Raw genomic sequence first — 15,688 nt, 5'->3', positions numbered from 1 at the left:
CATGAGCTCTCAGATCGTCAGAATTATTCCGCTGAAGCGGAGGCCAGTGTCAACCGTCTGGTTGATCTGCATCTGCGGGCCTCTTCCACCTACCTATCTCTGGGCTGCTTCTATTTCAATCGCCATGATGTGGCCTTGGAAGGTATGGAACATTCCTTCCGCAAGTTGGCGAAGTAGAATCACGAGGGTGCTGAATCTGCAAAACCAGTATGATGGTCACACATTCTTCTAGAACATGCAGAAGCCGTGCCAACATGAGTGGGGAGGAACACTGAACATCACGGAAACTGCCCTGGCCCTGGAGAAGAACCTGAACCCGTCCCTTCTGGATCTGCACGCTGTGGGTGCTACCCACACAGACCCCCACCTCTGTGACTTTCTGGAGAACCATTTCCTCGAAGAGAAGGTGAAACTTGTCAAGAACATGGACGACCATTTAACCAACCTCCCTAGGCTGGCCGGTCTATAGGCAGGGCTGGGCGAATACCTCTTCAAGAGGCTCACTCTCCAGCACTACTCGGAAGAGCCTGTGGAGCCCGCAGCCTGTGAAGGGCCTTCAGCATTCCCTGCTCTCCGCAGACCTTCTGTGAAGGGCCTTCAGCATTCCCTGCTCTCCGCAGACCTTCTGTGAAGGACCTTCAGCATTCCCTGCTCTCTGCACACTTTCTGCCTGAACCTTGCTCTCCTTCCACAGAGGCAACATAGTCAGCACCCTGGAGCCCCTCTGCTCCCAAACCGTGGACCAAATGAAAACAATAAAGCTTCCTTTTACAATAGCTTAAAAAAAACAACCAACTTTACTGAACGTTGCTTAGAGAAAATAAATAAATGGGGGAAAAGGCTTTGCTCATAGATTGAAAATGCAATAATATTAATATCAATTTTATGCAAATTAATTGTAGGTTCCATATAAAGCTTTGTAGTTTTTGAGGAATTTAAAAGTTATTTCAATTTTATGAAAGAGCAAAGAATCAGGAATAATCAAGATACTCCTGAAAATGAAGGCCAAGACCTGTGGGGGGAAGGTTCTCATCTTCCTAGCTAACAGGACTTCTGTAGTGCTGAAGAGAGGGTGGTACTGATGCAGAGTGGGTTAGGCTAGTGGAGCAGAGGAGCACAGTGGAATGCCTAGAGCAGCATGATCTAGGCAGCCTGGATTCATGGCCGAGGCATCTACAGATCAGGCTGGACTCTTCAGTAAGTGAGAGTGGATCATTAGGTATTCATGCGGTTGAAAAATGAACTCCTGCTGTGGCACTGTAGGATCAGCACTTCACTGTGAACCATAAGGTCGGCAGTTCAAACCCACCAGCTGCTCCTTGAAAACCCTATAGAGGGTTGCTATGAGTCAGAACCAACTTGATGGCACTCATCAACAATAATGGTTTAAAATAAAAATGGATCTTGTGACAGCCCAGATTGATGTCCAGTTTCAGGTGGGTAACAGTCTTAAATGTGACTAGCAGAATTTAACTAGAAGATGATGTAGGTGCAGAAGAATTTCTTAACGGGGGTACAAAAAACATTGACTGATATCCAGCTTCATCAGTTGGACCACATTAAACCTAATGCTCTGCTCATCAGAAGATGCCCTGGAAATGAAAAGACAAACCCACATTCGGAAAAGTTTATAACTGATCAGGAATCTGTATCCAGAATTTATGATTTTATCAAAGTAAAAGTCCACCAACGAAGCTAAAGACATACCCAGGTAACTTCCCAAAGGAGGAAACACGAGTGACATGAAACAAAAAGATGTCTCAGCTCACAAATGAAGACTACATGCGAGAGCTTTTGGTATCCATGGAAGTCTGACAGTAGTAACAATGAAAACAGAAAGCTGATCATGGGTGTATCATGGAGTAAGTACCGTGACTCAGCTCCTGTAGGATTGAACGGTACCTGTGTGCTCATGCCTACCAGGAGACGTATGCAAGACTTGTCACAGCAGCGTTTGTTCACAACTAACAACTGGAAATCAACCCAAAGGCCCATCAAGAGAAGAATAGAAAAGTGTGACATATTCACACAGTAGGATGTTATAAATAAATGAGCCATGAAATGACGTGGATTCGTCTTAAAGCGGATGGCGAGAAAGAGACAGATGCTATCAAGCTGACTTCAGTTCTCACCTTATGTGGAACAGCATGAAACATTGCTGGCTCCTGTGGCTTCCATGTGGCAACGAGTCCGTGTCACTAAGAGTCTCCCTCCACCCCACTGGTCCTCTGTTTCGCCAGACATCATGTCCTCCTCGCCAGATGATGTGTCCAAAGCAAACAAGTGGAATAATGGTTGATTGTGATCCACAAGGTTTTCATTTGCTAACTTACAGAGATAGATCAGCAGACCTCTTTTTAGTCTCTCTGAGTCTGGGAAAGTTGCTGTAACCTGTCTATCATGGACGACCCTGCTGGTATTTGAAATACTACTGACGAAGCTTCCAGCTTCACAGCAACACACAAGTCACCACAGTTCAACAAAACTGACAGTTTGTGGTCTTAAAATATAATGTTGAATTAAAACAAGTCAGAAGACTACCAGATAACATTTCTCCCATAAAGCACAAAAACAAAAATATAGAATGTATTGTTTAGGATATATATGTGTGTGTGTGTGTGTGTATGTTATTGTTAAGTACTGTCAAGTCAGATCCAACCCATAACAACTTTATATAGGGTTTCTGAGGAGCAGCTGGTGAGCTTGAACCACCAACTTTGCAGTCTAGAACATTAACCCACAGCGCCACACCAGGACTCCATGTATGTATGTATATGTATGTGTGTGTACATATATGTATATGTAGGATAAGCATTCGACCATAAGGTCGGTTTGAACCACAAGGTCAGTGGTTCAGACTCAACAGTTGCTCCTCAGAAAGCCTACACAGTGTCACTGTGAGTCATAACTGACTCGACAGCACTTAACAACATCTGCTTTTGTTTTGTTTTTAAATTATGAATACAAAACTCAAGTTTCCTCTGCCTAAGAAGTATAGAGTGGAATAGGGAAGTAGCACACAAGTGGATGGCCCTACATAGTTGTCCCAGTGGTTTTGTGCACATCAGTTATCATGTAATAAAAACATAAAAAGAAACTGGAATTCTCAAAGAAGTTACAGGTATTGTCTACCATCCTTTTTTTATAGAAGTCCACATGTGCAGGAAGAGTTCATTAGCAGGGCGGAACTGCTCTCCTTGGAAAGATCTGCTCCAGGATTAGCCTCTAGCTTATGTTTGTGAGCTTGGATTTCCCCAAACTGATTGAAGTGGCACAGATGCCTAAGCTGTTTGTACAAACAATATGTTGTTGCTGTTAGTGTTGTTGAGTTGACTCCTGACTATTGCAACCCCAAGAGCAGGATTATGCTGCTTCTGGAAGCAAATTACCAGGACTTTTTCTAAGGCACCACTGAGTGGATTTGAACAGCCAGCCTTGTGGTAAGCAGTCCACTTTTAAACCAGGTGCATCACCCAGAGATGCCTATGAACTATATACGTTGTTAAGTACTGTCGAGTTGGTTCTGACTCATAGTCACCCTCTATAGCGTTTCCAAGGGGTGGCTGGTAGGTTTGAACCACCAAACTTCTGGTTAGCAGTTCAGTGCTGATCCTATAATGCCTTACCAGGACTCCATGACCAATATAGTTTAACTCCTTTCCTTCTGTGACTCGAATTTGCGTGCTTTCCAGGCAAAGGTACTTATGTGACCAACCCCTAGTAAAAACCATGGCCATTGAGTTTCTGAGGAGCTCTGGTTGACACCATTTGACAGAGGCTGTCACAGCTTACTGCTGGGTGACACCACTGGGAGGTGATACTACAGAGCTTGGGACTGGTTTCCCCTGGAAAACCTTGTTCAGGTCCCTTTTCCCTCTGTAGGTTGTGCTCTGTCTTTCCACTGTCATGAATCGGGACTGTGAGTGTCTCTATGTGTTCAGTCCTGGGAGTCCTAGCGAAAAACTGAAGTTAGGGTGACCAGGGGTGCTCCTGATCCAACCTGTAACAGAATTCCAGGCTTTTATTATAAGAACACAAGCGGGTTGGCAGCTAATCAGTAGCAATTTTATTTGTCATACTTGGTTTGATACAACTTGGGTAAAATAGGGAGGGAGGGCTGACTTACATTTTGAAGAACCAGCTTCTTGTCCTATTGATTCTTTCTGTAGTTTTTCTGTTTTCTATCTGGTGTATTTCTGCTCTAATCTTTATTATTTCCTTTCTTCTGTTGACTGTAGGTTTACTTTGCTGGTCTGTTTCTAGTTGTTGGACGTGTTGTGTTAATGTGTTGATTTGGGGTCTTTCTTCTTATTGCAATAAATTGTCCTCTCAACACTGCTTTTGCTGTGTCCCAAAGATTTTGGTATGTTGTGTTTTCGTTCTCATTTGTTTCTAGGAAGTTTGTGAATTCACATTTTATTTGTTCTATTGAGGAGCTCTGGTAGCGACGTGGTTACAAGTTGGGCTGCTAACCTCAAGGTAAGCAGTTCAAAGCTACCAGCTGTTCCATGGTAGAAAGATGAAGCTTTCTGCTCCCATAAAGATTTACAGCCTCAGAAACCCTGTACTGGGTCACTATGAGTTGGAACCGACTCCACAGCATATAACCAACCAACCAACCACTACCCAGTAGCTTTTAAGCAGGATATTATTCAGTTTCCATGTATTTGACTTTATTTCCTTGGTCTTCCTATTGTTGATACATTGCTTATTGAAAAAGGCAAGTTACACAGGTATATATTCTGGAGAAGTTTGAAGACAAATATGGTAAGAGATGCCTTCTGGACTATACACGAGTTATCTGTTTCAGCAAGCATGTGGTATTAATAATGCACCTAGGCCCTGAAATGTTTTCCTCTTTTAATTTGTCTGTGGTTGGATGCAAAACTCTTGCACTTAAGTGGTTGCAGACTTCCTGATGTCTCTGTCAGTGGGGAAGTGATTCTTTTTCAGATGAAATTGTGCTTGTGAATAGCTTCTTTTAAAATCTTTATCGTGTATGTACTGTTTCTTCCAGAGATGTGTTACATCAGAATTTTGAGAGTTATAAACCTGATGTCCAAGAGCTGATTTGTATAGCAGATCGTTTGGGATCATTGATGCAATATGAAACACCGGGGTTCCTGCCAAATAAGAGAATACACAGAGGTACACTGGGAATGGAGGTCTTTTAGTTAGAAGAGCAAAGATTGTCCAACCAAGTTGTGTGTTTTTTTGTTTTGTTTTTTTGTAAATCACATATTGGGATTGTGCAAACTGTACTGATCAGAATAGAAATGCATGAATCCTTCACACTGAGTTCTGGAAGGACTTTCTTGCCTTGTCTTCTTGCCGTAGATGATCTTAAGTCAGTACTGAGTATCAGACAGCAGAACCACCCCGTGTTGTTGTTGTTAGTTTCCATCAAATCAATTTTGACCCATGGCAATGCTGTATAGGGTTTCCAAGGAGCGGCTGATGAATTTGAACTTCTGACCTTGTGGCTCAAACTGACCTTGAGGTCCAGTGCTGTATCCCACAGCGCCACACCAGGACTCCAGATCTGTTGTTGTTGTTAAGTTCCGCCGAGTCAGTTCCGACTCATAACAACACTGTATAGGATTTCCGAGGAGCAGCTGGTGAGCTTGAACCTCCGATCTTGAGGTTCAAACCAACTTTGCAGTCTAGGGCATTCACCTGCAGCAGAAACATTAGAACCCTCACTTGCTTCAGTAAGAGGCAGAATTGGGAGGAGACCAGCTTGGGAGGGTTTCTAGTGTCCTCAGAACAGTAGCACCGTTGTGGCAAAATGGTTTCTGCCATCATCCTATAGTATCAATACTTTCGCTTCTTTCTTCTGAGGGAAAGGTAAAGTAGGTGAACGCCAGTGCCGCTCAGTGTCAGGAGAAGCTCTGGTTTCTCTGTGTCTTGTCTTGCAGCCATGGGTTTGGCAGCGCTGGAAGTCATGCAAGCCGTGCAGCGTACATGGACCAACTCAAAGGTGCGGATGAATGGCAAGACGCGGCTGATGCAGTGGAGAGACGTGTTTGACATTGCTGTGAAATGGAGAAGGTAACGTTGAAGTATGAATCAAATCAAGGCCTTACTACTGTACAGTCATGTAAGTTTCCTCCAGTTAAGAGGGTTTGAAGCCTGTGTTGGTTACTAACCATAAGAAAACAAACCCGGTGCTGTGGAGTCTGTTCTGACATGTAGTGACCCTGTAGGACAAAGTATGGGAGTAGACAGCCTCAACTTATCTCTGAGTGACTGGTGGGTTCGAACCATGGACCTTGCAGTTAGCAGCCCAGAGTTGACCCCACTGCACCACCAGCCTCCTTTTACTAACTGTTGTTGGTGTTGCTCATTGCTTTCAGTTGATTCTGACACATAGTGACCCTAAATAGAGTTTTGAGGAGCAGCTGGTGGTTTTGAACTGCTGACTTTGTGGTTTGCAGTCCAATTCTTACCCTGCAGCACTTTACTAACCGTAGGCCATATAAATTAGAGTTTCCTTCCTGAAGTTTGTCAGACATTGCTAACATCTTCATTCTTTCCAAATCCACTTAATTGATGTTTATGAAAAGCCTAGGTGACACTGTAGGATAACTCTTAGACTACTAACCACAAGGTTGGCAGTTCAAATCCACCAGCAGCTCTGTGAGAGAAAGATGAGACTTTCTGCTCCCGTCAAGATTTACAGCTTCCAAAACAAATATGTAAGGTCTCTGAGAGTCAGATCAAGTCCAGTGGCAGTGGATTTGATTTTGACTTGGTAATGTTTATGAAATAGGGATTGTTATGTTTATTCTAGAAAAAAGTAATCTACTTGAATTTCGTTACTGTCATTAATTGCTGCTGAGTCAGTTCTAACTCATAGCGACCCAATATAGGGTTTCTGAAGAGTGGCTGGTGAGCTTGAACCGCAGACCTTGCTGTTCAAAGTGACCTTGCCATCCATCCAGCACATTAAACCACGGCACCACATCTTTGAAGTATGCTTGGTTAACCAGTTATACTTTAGGGGAAGCCTCTGATACCCATCTTCATGAGAAAAACAATGTTCTACTTTATGAACTTCTGAATCGGTCCAATTGGAACCTCTGTTTGAAACTTGTCTGTCCATCATCTTTTTAGGTATCAGTAGATAGCAGTAGCTGTAGTCTCCCTACTTTTGTGATGTCTTCTACATGTTTGATTTTTTAATGTTTTTGAACATATAAGGTCTTTATCTGTAACCAGCTCTGTTTTATAGGATTGCTGACCCAGACCAGCCTGTATTGTGGTTAGACCAAATGCCAGCGAGAAGTCTCAGCAGAGGTTTTAACAATCACATCAATTTGATCAGGTATGAACCTTTTGGGTATCTTTCCTGTTTTTGTGGGAGTAAAGGAACCCACTGCTCTTCTGTTGACCATCTGATACTGGAATGCATTGATAAACAGCTGCCTGCAGGCCTTCCTCTTCCTAAGGTTTCCCTTGTGAATGCACAGCTCATTTAAAGAGTGAACAGCCAGGTTGTTGCCTAGGGTCTCAGTCTTTGGTGGAGGACATTACATTAACCACAACCCGTCCTGGTATTAATGTGTTACTTGAGTTTTTGACAGGTCTGTTGTGGTAGGGGAAGACAGTCTCTCCCCAACACAAGGGCTTGGGTAAATCACTATCTGAGACGTCCGTCAGTTGCAGAGGTTTTGTTTTGTCAAGAGGCTGTGCAAGTCAGGGATGTGGTGGAAATGTCTGCCTCGTTAGCCTTCCTTTCACGTGCGTGTTCTCGTTGCACGCCCTGGAGGTACTCATAGTCACCTTAGAGCACAGAGTAGAACTGTCCCACAGAGTTTCCAGGGCTGTCATCTTTATGGATGACTCCTGGTGGGCTGCTGTGGGCTAATGCGCTGGACTGAAGGGTCAGTTTGAAGCTCATGGTTGGCGGGTCAAGCGTACCAGCCACTCCTTGGAAACCCTATACAGGGTTGCTATGAGTCAGAACCGACTCGACAGTACTTAACAACACCAATCCTTATGGAAGCAGACTGCCACATCTGATCTCTCACTGACTTTGAGTTTCTGGTAAGGTTGAATTGCCAACCTTTTTTTGTTGTGCAGCTGAGCTTTAACCACTGTGCCACCAGGGATTCTTTTCATGTGCTCCCACCGACTGCGGCAAGTCAATTCTAACCCATAGCAGTCCTCCGTGGGGTTTTCAACAGGTTAAATCTTCTATGGGCGCAGATAGCCTCATCTTTCTGTTGTGGAACAGCTGTGGATTTGAGCCTCAGATCTTGTAGCTAGCAGTCCAGTGCTGATCCTGCAGTGCTACACCAGGACTCCTTGTTGGCTGTGCTGTTGTTGTTGTTTAGTGCCACCGAGTGGGTTCCCACTCATAGCCACCCTGTGCTTGGCCACTCCTAAATAAATGATGAACAGCTATTGCAGAATGTCACCTGGAAGGAGACCCATGCTATTAACCTATACTCTAATGAATTTTAGATAAAATATACAAATGTGGTAGTTTGTATCACATCTAACATGTTTCTAGATCTAGAAATCTGAATCAAGGAACTATTTTATACAGCTTTGACATGTAAGTTTTTTTTTTATTGTGGTAAATACATTCTTAACAAGATATTTGCCATCTCACTATTTTTTACATATGCAATTCAGTGACATTTATTAGATTTATCATGTTGTTCAACTGTCATTACTATCTGCTTGATTTGGTTTTAAATGGAAATGTTATTTATAGATTTATTACTTTCTAGAAAATAAAAAAAATTTCTCTTTGTGAATTGTGTATTACTTCTATTTCTTATGGAATGATTTGTGACATTTACGAATATATTTAATCAGCTAGTTTTAATTGAAAGCAACTATTTGTATGAGTCCTGGTGGCACCATGAGTTAAGCACTAAGCTGCTGCTAGCTACAAGGTCTGCAGTTCAAGCCACATCCTTGGCAGTGGGTTTGGTTTTTGTGATTATGGTAAAGAAGCGGATCACAGTCTCTGACTTCACACAGCACCCAGTGTAATGAAGAAGCAGACGGATACACAACTACTTGCTACACAGTGTGTGGGTGTGATGATGGTGGTAGGGCATGGGAACACTGAGAACAAAATGCTACCTGAGGCTTCAGGTAAAACTGGAGCTGTTGTAAAGGAAAGCCAGGTGGTATGATTGGTCGTGCCCATGAGAGAAGTAAGCGTGGTCAGGAAGCTATAACTAATTCAGTATTTTTGGTGATTAGTTTACAATTAAGGGGTGTTAGGATTTGGGTGAGAGAGCTAGGCAGAGGCCCAAATGTAAATGATTGTATATTCCATGCTGTTGTTGAGTGCCATCCAGTTGGTTCCAAGTCATAGCAATCCCATGTAGGGTTCCCGAGGTGGGTTTGAGCCACTGACCTGCCGGTCTAAACCAACCTTGCAGTCCAGTGCATTATCATGCAGCACCACACCAGGGCTAGTCAATGCTAAGGAATTGTATTGCCCTTAAAATGATGGAGAGCCATTCAAGAGTTACGAGCAGAGAAATGAAGGGAACAGACTTGCATGTTAGGATGATCACTTTGGCAGTAGAGGAGCAGAGTAAGTTAGGGACCAGCAGCCTTAGAGGCAAGGAACATGGTTAGAAAGTTGCAGTAGTTCAGGCAAACAAGTACAAAGGTCTCGTAAGATATGTGGTACAGGACTGAAAGGAAAGAATGGAAATGTAGAAGGTTGAGTGAGTAGCACTGGAGACCAGCTGGAGAATTGCAAGGGTGGACTTAGAAGAGGAGCATCTGGCTAGTGACCAGTACATGGCTGTCCCATCAGGCGGCAGAGCAACAGAACAAAACGTAGGTGAGCAGGAGTGGGGGCAGAGCTGGGCAATGTGCCACCCAAGGGAGTAAATACCTTACATGAGATTATGAATTTGGGACTTGAGGTGCCTGTGGAACCCCAGGGAGAGCTATTTGCTGAGCATATTTCTTAGCAAGCTAGTGGCAAAAGAAATTCCAGGGGAGAGAGTGCCCGGAGAGAGGACAGTTTTAAAAGGAAAAAAATGAAGGATAGAAATGTTAAAGTGGCATCAAGTCTGTTCCAACTCATAGTGACCCTGTGTAGGGTTTCTGATGCTTGACTGGTGGGTTTGAACCACCAACTTTGCGGTTAGCAGTCCAGAGCTTGTCCCCCAGCACCACACCAGGACTCCAAGGAGAATGATCAGCAGGTAACAGTACTGGGGAGGGGAAAGGTGCATTGCTGAGAAAGTAAAGGGCTATGTGAAGAGATCTGTGAGACCCTCCCTTCCTAATTGGGCATCTTTGGAGCCAGGGACAGGCCAGGTACAAACCACCATATAGTGCCTCCCATCGGGGACTGCTTCAGAGTCTGACGGAGCTTTTCCCCTCCCGTCAGAACTGGGAACACATGAATTTCCAAAATGCTTTGATGACATTATGTTCATCAACTCTCTTAGTTTTGTTTTTGTTTTTTTGTAAATACCTTGAAATTAGATCTTGTTTTTGAACATATTCGCTCATAAAAAAATTCTCAATTCTATATGTTTGCTTTTCTTTACAGGGGTCAGGTGATTAACATGAGATACCTGGAATATTTTGAGAAAATACTTCATTTTATTAAAGATAGAATTCTTGTTTATCATGGGTAATTCTTCAATTTTCATTTTCATACTAACTGATTTTATATGCCTTTCCATTTGTTATATTGCCTTGGAAACTAATCCCATTGATAGACTAAACAAAATGCATCTTGTTTTTTTTGTAATGTTATAATTAAAAAGCCTTTTATAATCACTTATTAACTATGTTTGTTTTCATAGCTTCATGAAATCCATGCACCCCAACTGAGTGTTTTGAACTTTATAGACAGTGTTGTGACTTCTTAGTCTTTTTACTCTACAAAGAAAAAATGTTTCAATTAACCGATTATGAATTTCAAACTAATATTCAGTTTCCTCACAATAAAAGGCAATTCTGGTAGCATAGTGGTTACGAATCGGGCTGTGAACCACAAGGTCAGCAGTTCGAAACTACCAGCTGCTCCATGGGAGAAAGATGAGGCTTTCTGTTCCCATAAAGATTCACAGCCTTGGAAACCTTGTTCAGGGTGGCTATGGGTCGGAACGGCACTTAACAACAACAATGGTATAGATAGAACACTAGGAGAAAAATTTGAATGATTAGTTATCACCAAATAAGTACAAAATTGGTTTAAACTACTTCCACTTGAGCAATTTTAAAAAGAAAAATAATTTAATTTAATTTCAGACTTGGTATAAGAGAATCAAGGCTTTATAACCAAACCCAAGCCAGTATATTTATATCTATACAAACTCTGTCAACTCATTGTGCTTTTTCCTATTACCCCATTTTTGATGAGTTACTCATAATTTCCTTAATTTTTTCATGCAGCCCCAGAATCATTAAGGTGAAGCTATTCCATGGTTTAGAAACTTTAGTTGTGGGTCACCATTTTGAATATTAATTACTCATAATGAAAGAAAATGTGTTTAAATTAGAAGTAATAACATAACTAATTATTATGTTTTTGCATTGATGTCAATTGCCATCTGTCTTTTTCCTTTTTAAGAGCTAATAATCCCAAAGGATTGTTAGAAGTTAGAGAAGCTCTGGAAAAGGTTCACAGAGTAGAAGACCTTCTTCCAATTATGAAGGTAAATCTATCAAAATTTCCATAGGTGTTTTTGGAGAGAGTGAATCTACAGTACTTTTAAAAAGAACACCTAATTGTTAAGTGCATGTTTGTTAACATTATGCCATAAATGTTTTTAAATGCATACTACCTGACAACACTGATATGAATATACTTTGAATAATAACCAAAATAAAATGAAATACACACATCAGACTCAAACAGAAAAAGTAAACTGTGAAGAAGTAGTTAATGGAGGAAACAGAAGAAAACTTAAAAAATGAATACCATCGAAGGTCCCTGGGTGGTACAAATGGTTTGTGCTTGGAAGACCCCCAACAAGATGGTTTGGCCAAGTGGCAGCATCGGTGGACTCAAGCGTGGCAACAGTAGTGAGGTTGGCCCAGGGTCAGGCAGTGTTTCATTCTGCTGTGCATAAGGTCGCTATGAGTCTGTACCAACTCGATGGCACCTAACAACAACAACAACTAACCAAAAGCTTGGATGGTTTGAATCCACCCAGCAGTGCTGTGGAAGAAAGACCTGGAAATCTACTTTCATAAGGCAGCCATTGGGGGTAGAAAAGAATATATATAACTGACTTATGCTTCTGTGCACCATGGGATAACTAGTACTCAGGGGCTCTTCCATACCATGACAGTTATAAAACTGGGCAGTTGCTTTAGGAATTGGGCAATCACAAGGCCATACCAATCCCAGCTCTCCTCAGTCAAAATGATTTAAGGATGTACTGTCATCAAATGAATCCAAGACAGAAGAAAACATGAGCTATAAGAACTAATGGTAAACAAATTTAAAAAGTAGAAATGTAAGCTAGAATTGAAAGTTATAATGTCATGAACCTTTTATCCACCAGAGAGTATAATTACCCAAAAATTGTGCTGACAGCAAGTGAATTTGCTTTTCCAAGTAGTGGTTTGAACTTTTATATAAAATGTGAATAAATGTTCTCTTTGTAGTTATATACCAATACCTCACTTTGCAACTATCTCATTATCCAACGTTTCCCATTTACGACAGTACTAAACGATCTACTTGCTACCCAGTAGTTTGTGCATTAATGAGTCTGTCTAACTGTAGTGAATGCCAAGGTGGTAGGCCGGAGTAACACCAGCTATGATGGCTAAAGTTATGGGTTAATTTGGCTGGACCACGATTCTCTGGTTTCGCTGTTATGTAATGATGTTGCTGTTAAAAGTGCCATCAAGTCAGTACCAACTCATAGCGATTTTATCCACAACACAACAAAATACTACCCAGTCCTGTGTCAACCTCATAATTGTTGCTATGCCCAAGCACATTGCTGCTGCCACTGTGCCAATCCATCTCACTGGGGGTCTTCCTCTTTTTCTCTGACCAAACATGATATCCTTTTCCAGCGACTGGTCCCTCCTGACAATATGTCTGAAGTATGAGAGACAAAGTCTGGCCATCCTGTCCTCTAAGGAGCACTCTGGCTACACTTCTTCCAACATAGATCTGTTGGTTTTTTGACGATCCATGGTACTTTTAATATTCTCCTCCAACACCATAATTCAAATGCATCAGTTCTTCTATGGTCTTCCTTATTCACTATCAAACTTCTATATGGGTATGAGGTTATTGAAAATGCCATGACAAGGATCATGCCTTAGTCCTCAAACTGACCTCTTTGCTCTTCAACTCTTTAAAGAGGTCTTGTGAAGCAGCTTTGCCTAATACAATACATCATTTGATATCTTGACTGCTGCTTCCATGAATGTTGATGGTTGATGCACGAAAAATGAAATCTTTGACAACTTCTATCTTTTCTCCATTTGTATGGATGCTGTTTATTGGCCCAGTGGTGAGAAATTTTGTTTTCTTTACACTGACAAGCAACCCATACTGAAAGCTGTGGTCTTTGATCTTCATCAGTAAGTATTTTAAGTCCTCTTTGTTTTCATTAAACAAGGTTGTATCATCTGCATATCGCAGGTTGTTAATGAGTCTTCCTCCAACCTTGATGCCATGTTTTTCTTCACACAATCCAGCTTCTCGGACTATTTGTTCAGCGTATAGGTTGAATTTGCTCAGCCTATAAGTATGGTAAGAGAATACAACTCTGTCGCATACCTTTCCTAAATTTAAACCACTCGGTGTTCCCTTATTCTCTTTGAACAACTGCCTCTTGGTCTATGTAGAGGATCCTCATGAGCACAGTTTGGTGTTCTGGAATACTCATTCTTTGCAGTATTGTCCATAGCTTGTCATGATCCACACAATTGAAAGCCTTTGCTTAGTTCATAAAGCACAGACAAACATCCTTCTGGTTTTCTCTGCTGTCAGCCAAGATTCATCTGACGTCACCTGGATATCGCTCATCCCATGTCCTCTTCTGAATCTGGCTTGAACCTTTGGAAGTTCTCTATTAATGTATAGTTACAGCCGTTTTTGTAGTATCTTTAGTGAAATTTTACTCGCATGGGATATCAGTGATATTGTCCAATAATTTCTGCATTCCATTGAATCACCTCTCTTTGGAATGGGCAAGAGTAAGGATCTCTTCCAGTCAGTTGGCCTGGTAGTTGTCTTCCAAATTTCCTGGTATAGATGAGTGAGTGCTTCCAGTGCTGCATCAGTTTGCTGAAGGATTTGAATTTGTATTCCATCAATTCCCAGAGCCTTGTTCTTTACCAGTGGCTTCAGTACACCTTGGACTTCTTCCTTCAGGATCACTGGCTCTTGATCATATGCTTCCTCTTGAAATGGTTGAACATGGACCATTTCTTTTTGGTGCAGTGACTCTGTGTATTCCTTCCATCTTCTTTTGATGCTTTCTGCATCAATGTTTTGATTCTTTTTGCATCAATCAGTATTTTGCCTATAGAATCCTTCAATATTGCAAGCCGAGGCTTGAATTTTTCTTCACTTCCCTCAGCTTGAGAAATGCTAAGTGTGTTCTTCCCTTTTGGTTATGTAGTATTGAGTTTAGCAGTTATTTAATGATGTGTAGTCATCCTTCATCTTGTGATCTGATGTGGTCATCCTCTATTTTCACCTAATGCCAATTTTTTCATAACAACTTGGTCTTTGGACTCTATGTCGACAACTGAGGAGGGGTGTATTAGATAAGATTGATTTCTGCGAAATAGAATGTTAGAAATTGTGTGAACCACCACCACTTATATATCTCTAAGAAGATCCAGGAATCTATTGCAATGTGCAGAGTGTTGCATGAGGCATCTCTGAGCCACTGTCTGCATCTGCCTCTCTAAATCTGGACCAAAGCAAATGAGGCTGAGTCCAGGTCCTCATCTGCTACAGAGCAGCTAGTGTGGTGTATCTTAACCTTTTAGTGTGGTATGTCACACTCACTGTATTAACTCATCAAACAGTGTTCAAATTCCCCCTTTATTACACTAAAAAATCTTAAAAGAGAGAGAGAAAAAAAAACCTCCCCCAAAGAAACTACCCTAAAGGGTTATGAAAAAACTTTGTACGATTTCAACTTTAAAAAAAAAGTATCATTGCTTCTTGTGTGGCTGAAACTGTGGTGTGCCCTGAAGAAGGTACTAGGTGTTTTTGAGTAGAATGTATATTGTGCTGCTTGGGGGTGGAGTGTTTTATACGAGGGACCTTTTGAAAGTTCATGGGAAAATTCTATTTTCTTTTCATTCCATTTTTCCCGTGAATGTTTCGAAACCTTCTAGATATGCCTGTTAAGTGTACTTGGTTTATAGTATCATTCAGGTCCTCTGGTTCCTTGTTGATATTTCTAGATGGATGTTCTGTCCAGTATTACAAATGGTGTGTTAAAAGTTTCCATTTATTATTTAGTGTTATCTGTTTCTCTCTTCACATCTATCCATGTTGGGTGCATATGTATCTGTGATTGTTCAATCTTTTTTTTTTTTTTAATTTAAGGTTTTTATTGTGAATTGAGTGAAAGCTTATAGGGCACATCATCAGTTTCACATTCAACAATTCATATAACCTGTTTCACTACATTGACTATAATCCCCTCCATATACCATCACTTAAAAGTATTTCTCTCTATCCACTTTAGCATTT

At 41.5% G+C, this 15,688-nt stretch overlaps 1 protein-coding gene across 2 annotated transcripts in view; it reads left to right on the top strand.

Annotated features, from left to right (window-relative positions):
- Nucleotides 1–15,688, top strand: part of TTC13 (tetratricopeptide repeat domain 13) — a 141,983-nt gene that overhangs the window by 96,350 nt on the left and 29,945 nt on the right. For both annotated transcript variants that reach the window (XM_006874160.1, XM_006874159.1), the window contains 5 exons: nucleotides 5,018–5,148; nucleotides 5,919–6,051; nucleotides 7,235–7,327; nucleotides 10,544–10,627; nucleotides 11,573–11,657. In XM_006874160.1, the coding sequence (XP_006874222.1) occupies nucleotides 5,018–5,148; nucleotides 5,919–6,051; nucleotides 7,235–7,327; nucleotides 10,544–10,627; nucleotides 11,573–11,657 (526 nt within the window). The remainder of the gene's footprint in view (nucleotides 1–5,017; nucleotides 5,149–5,918; nucleotides 6,052–7,234; nucleotides 7,328–10,543; nucleotides 10,628–11,572; nucleotides 11,658–15,688) is intronic.

Source organism: Chrysochloris asiatica, unplaced genomic scaffold, assembly GCF_000296735.1.
Source record: "Chrysochloris asiatica unplaced genomic scaffold, ChrAsi1.0 scaffold00265, whole genome shotgun sequence".
NCBI classification, from domain to species: domain Eukaryota; kingdom Metazoa; phylum Chordata; class Mammalia; order Afrosoricida; family Chrysochloridae; genus Chrysochloris; species Chrysochloris asiatica.
The sequence above is the reverse complement of the archived record's forward strand: the minus strand, read 5'-3'. Positions and strand labels throughout refer to the sequence as shown.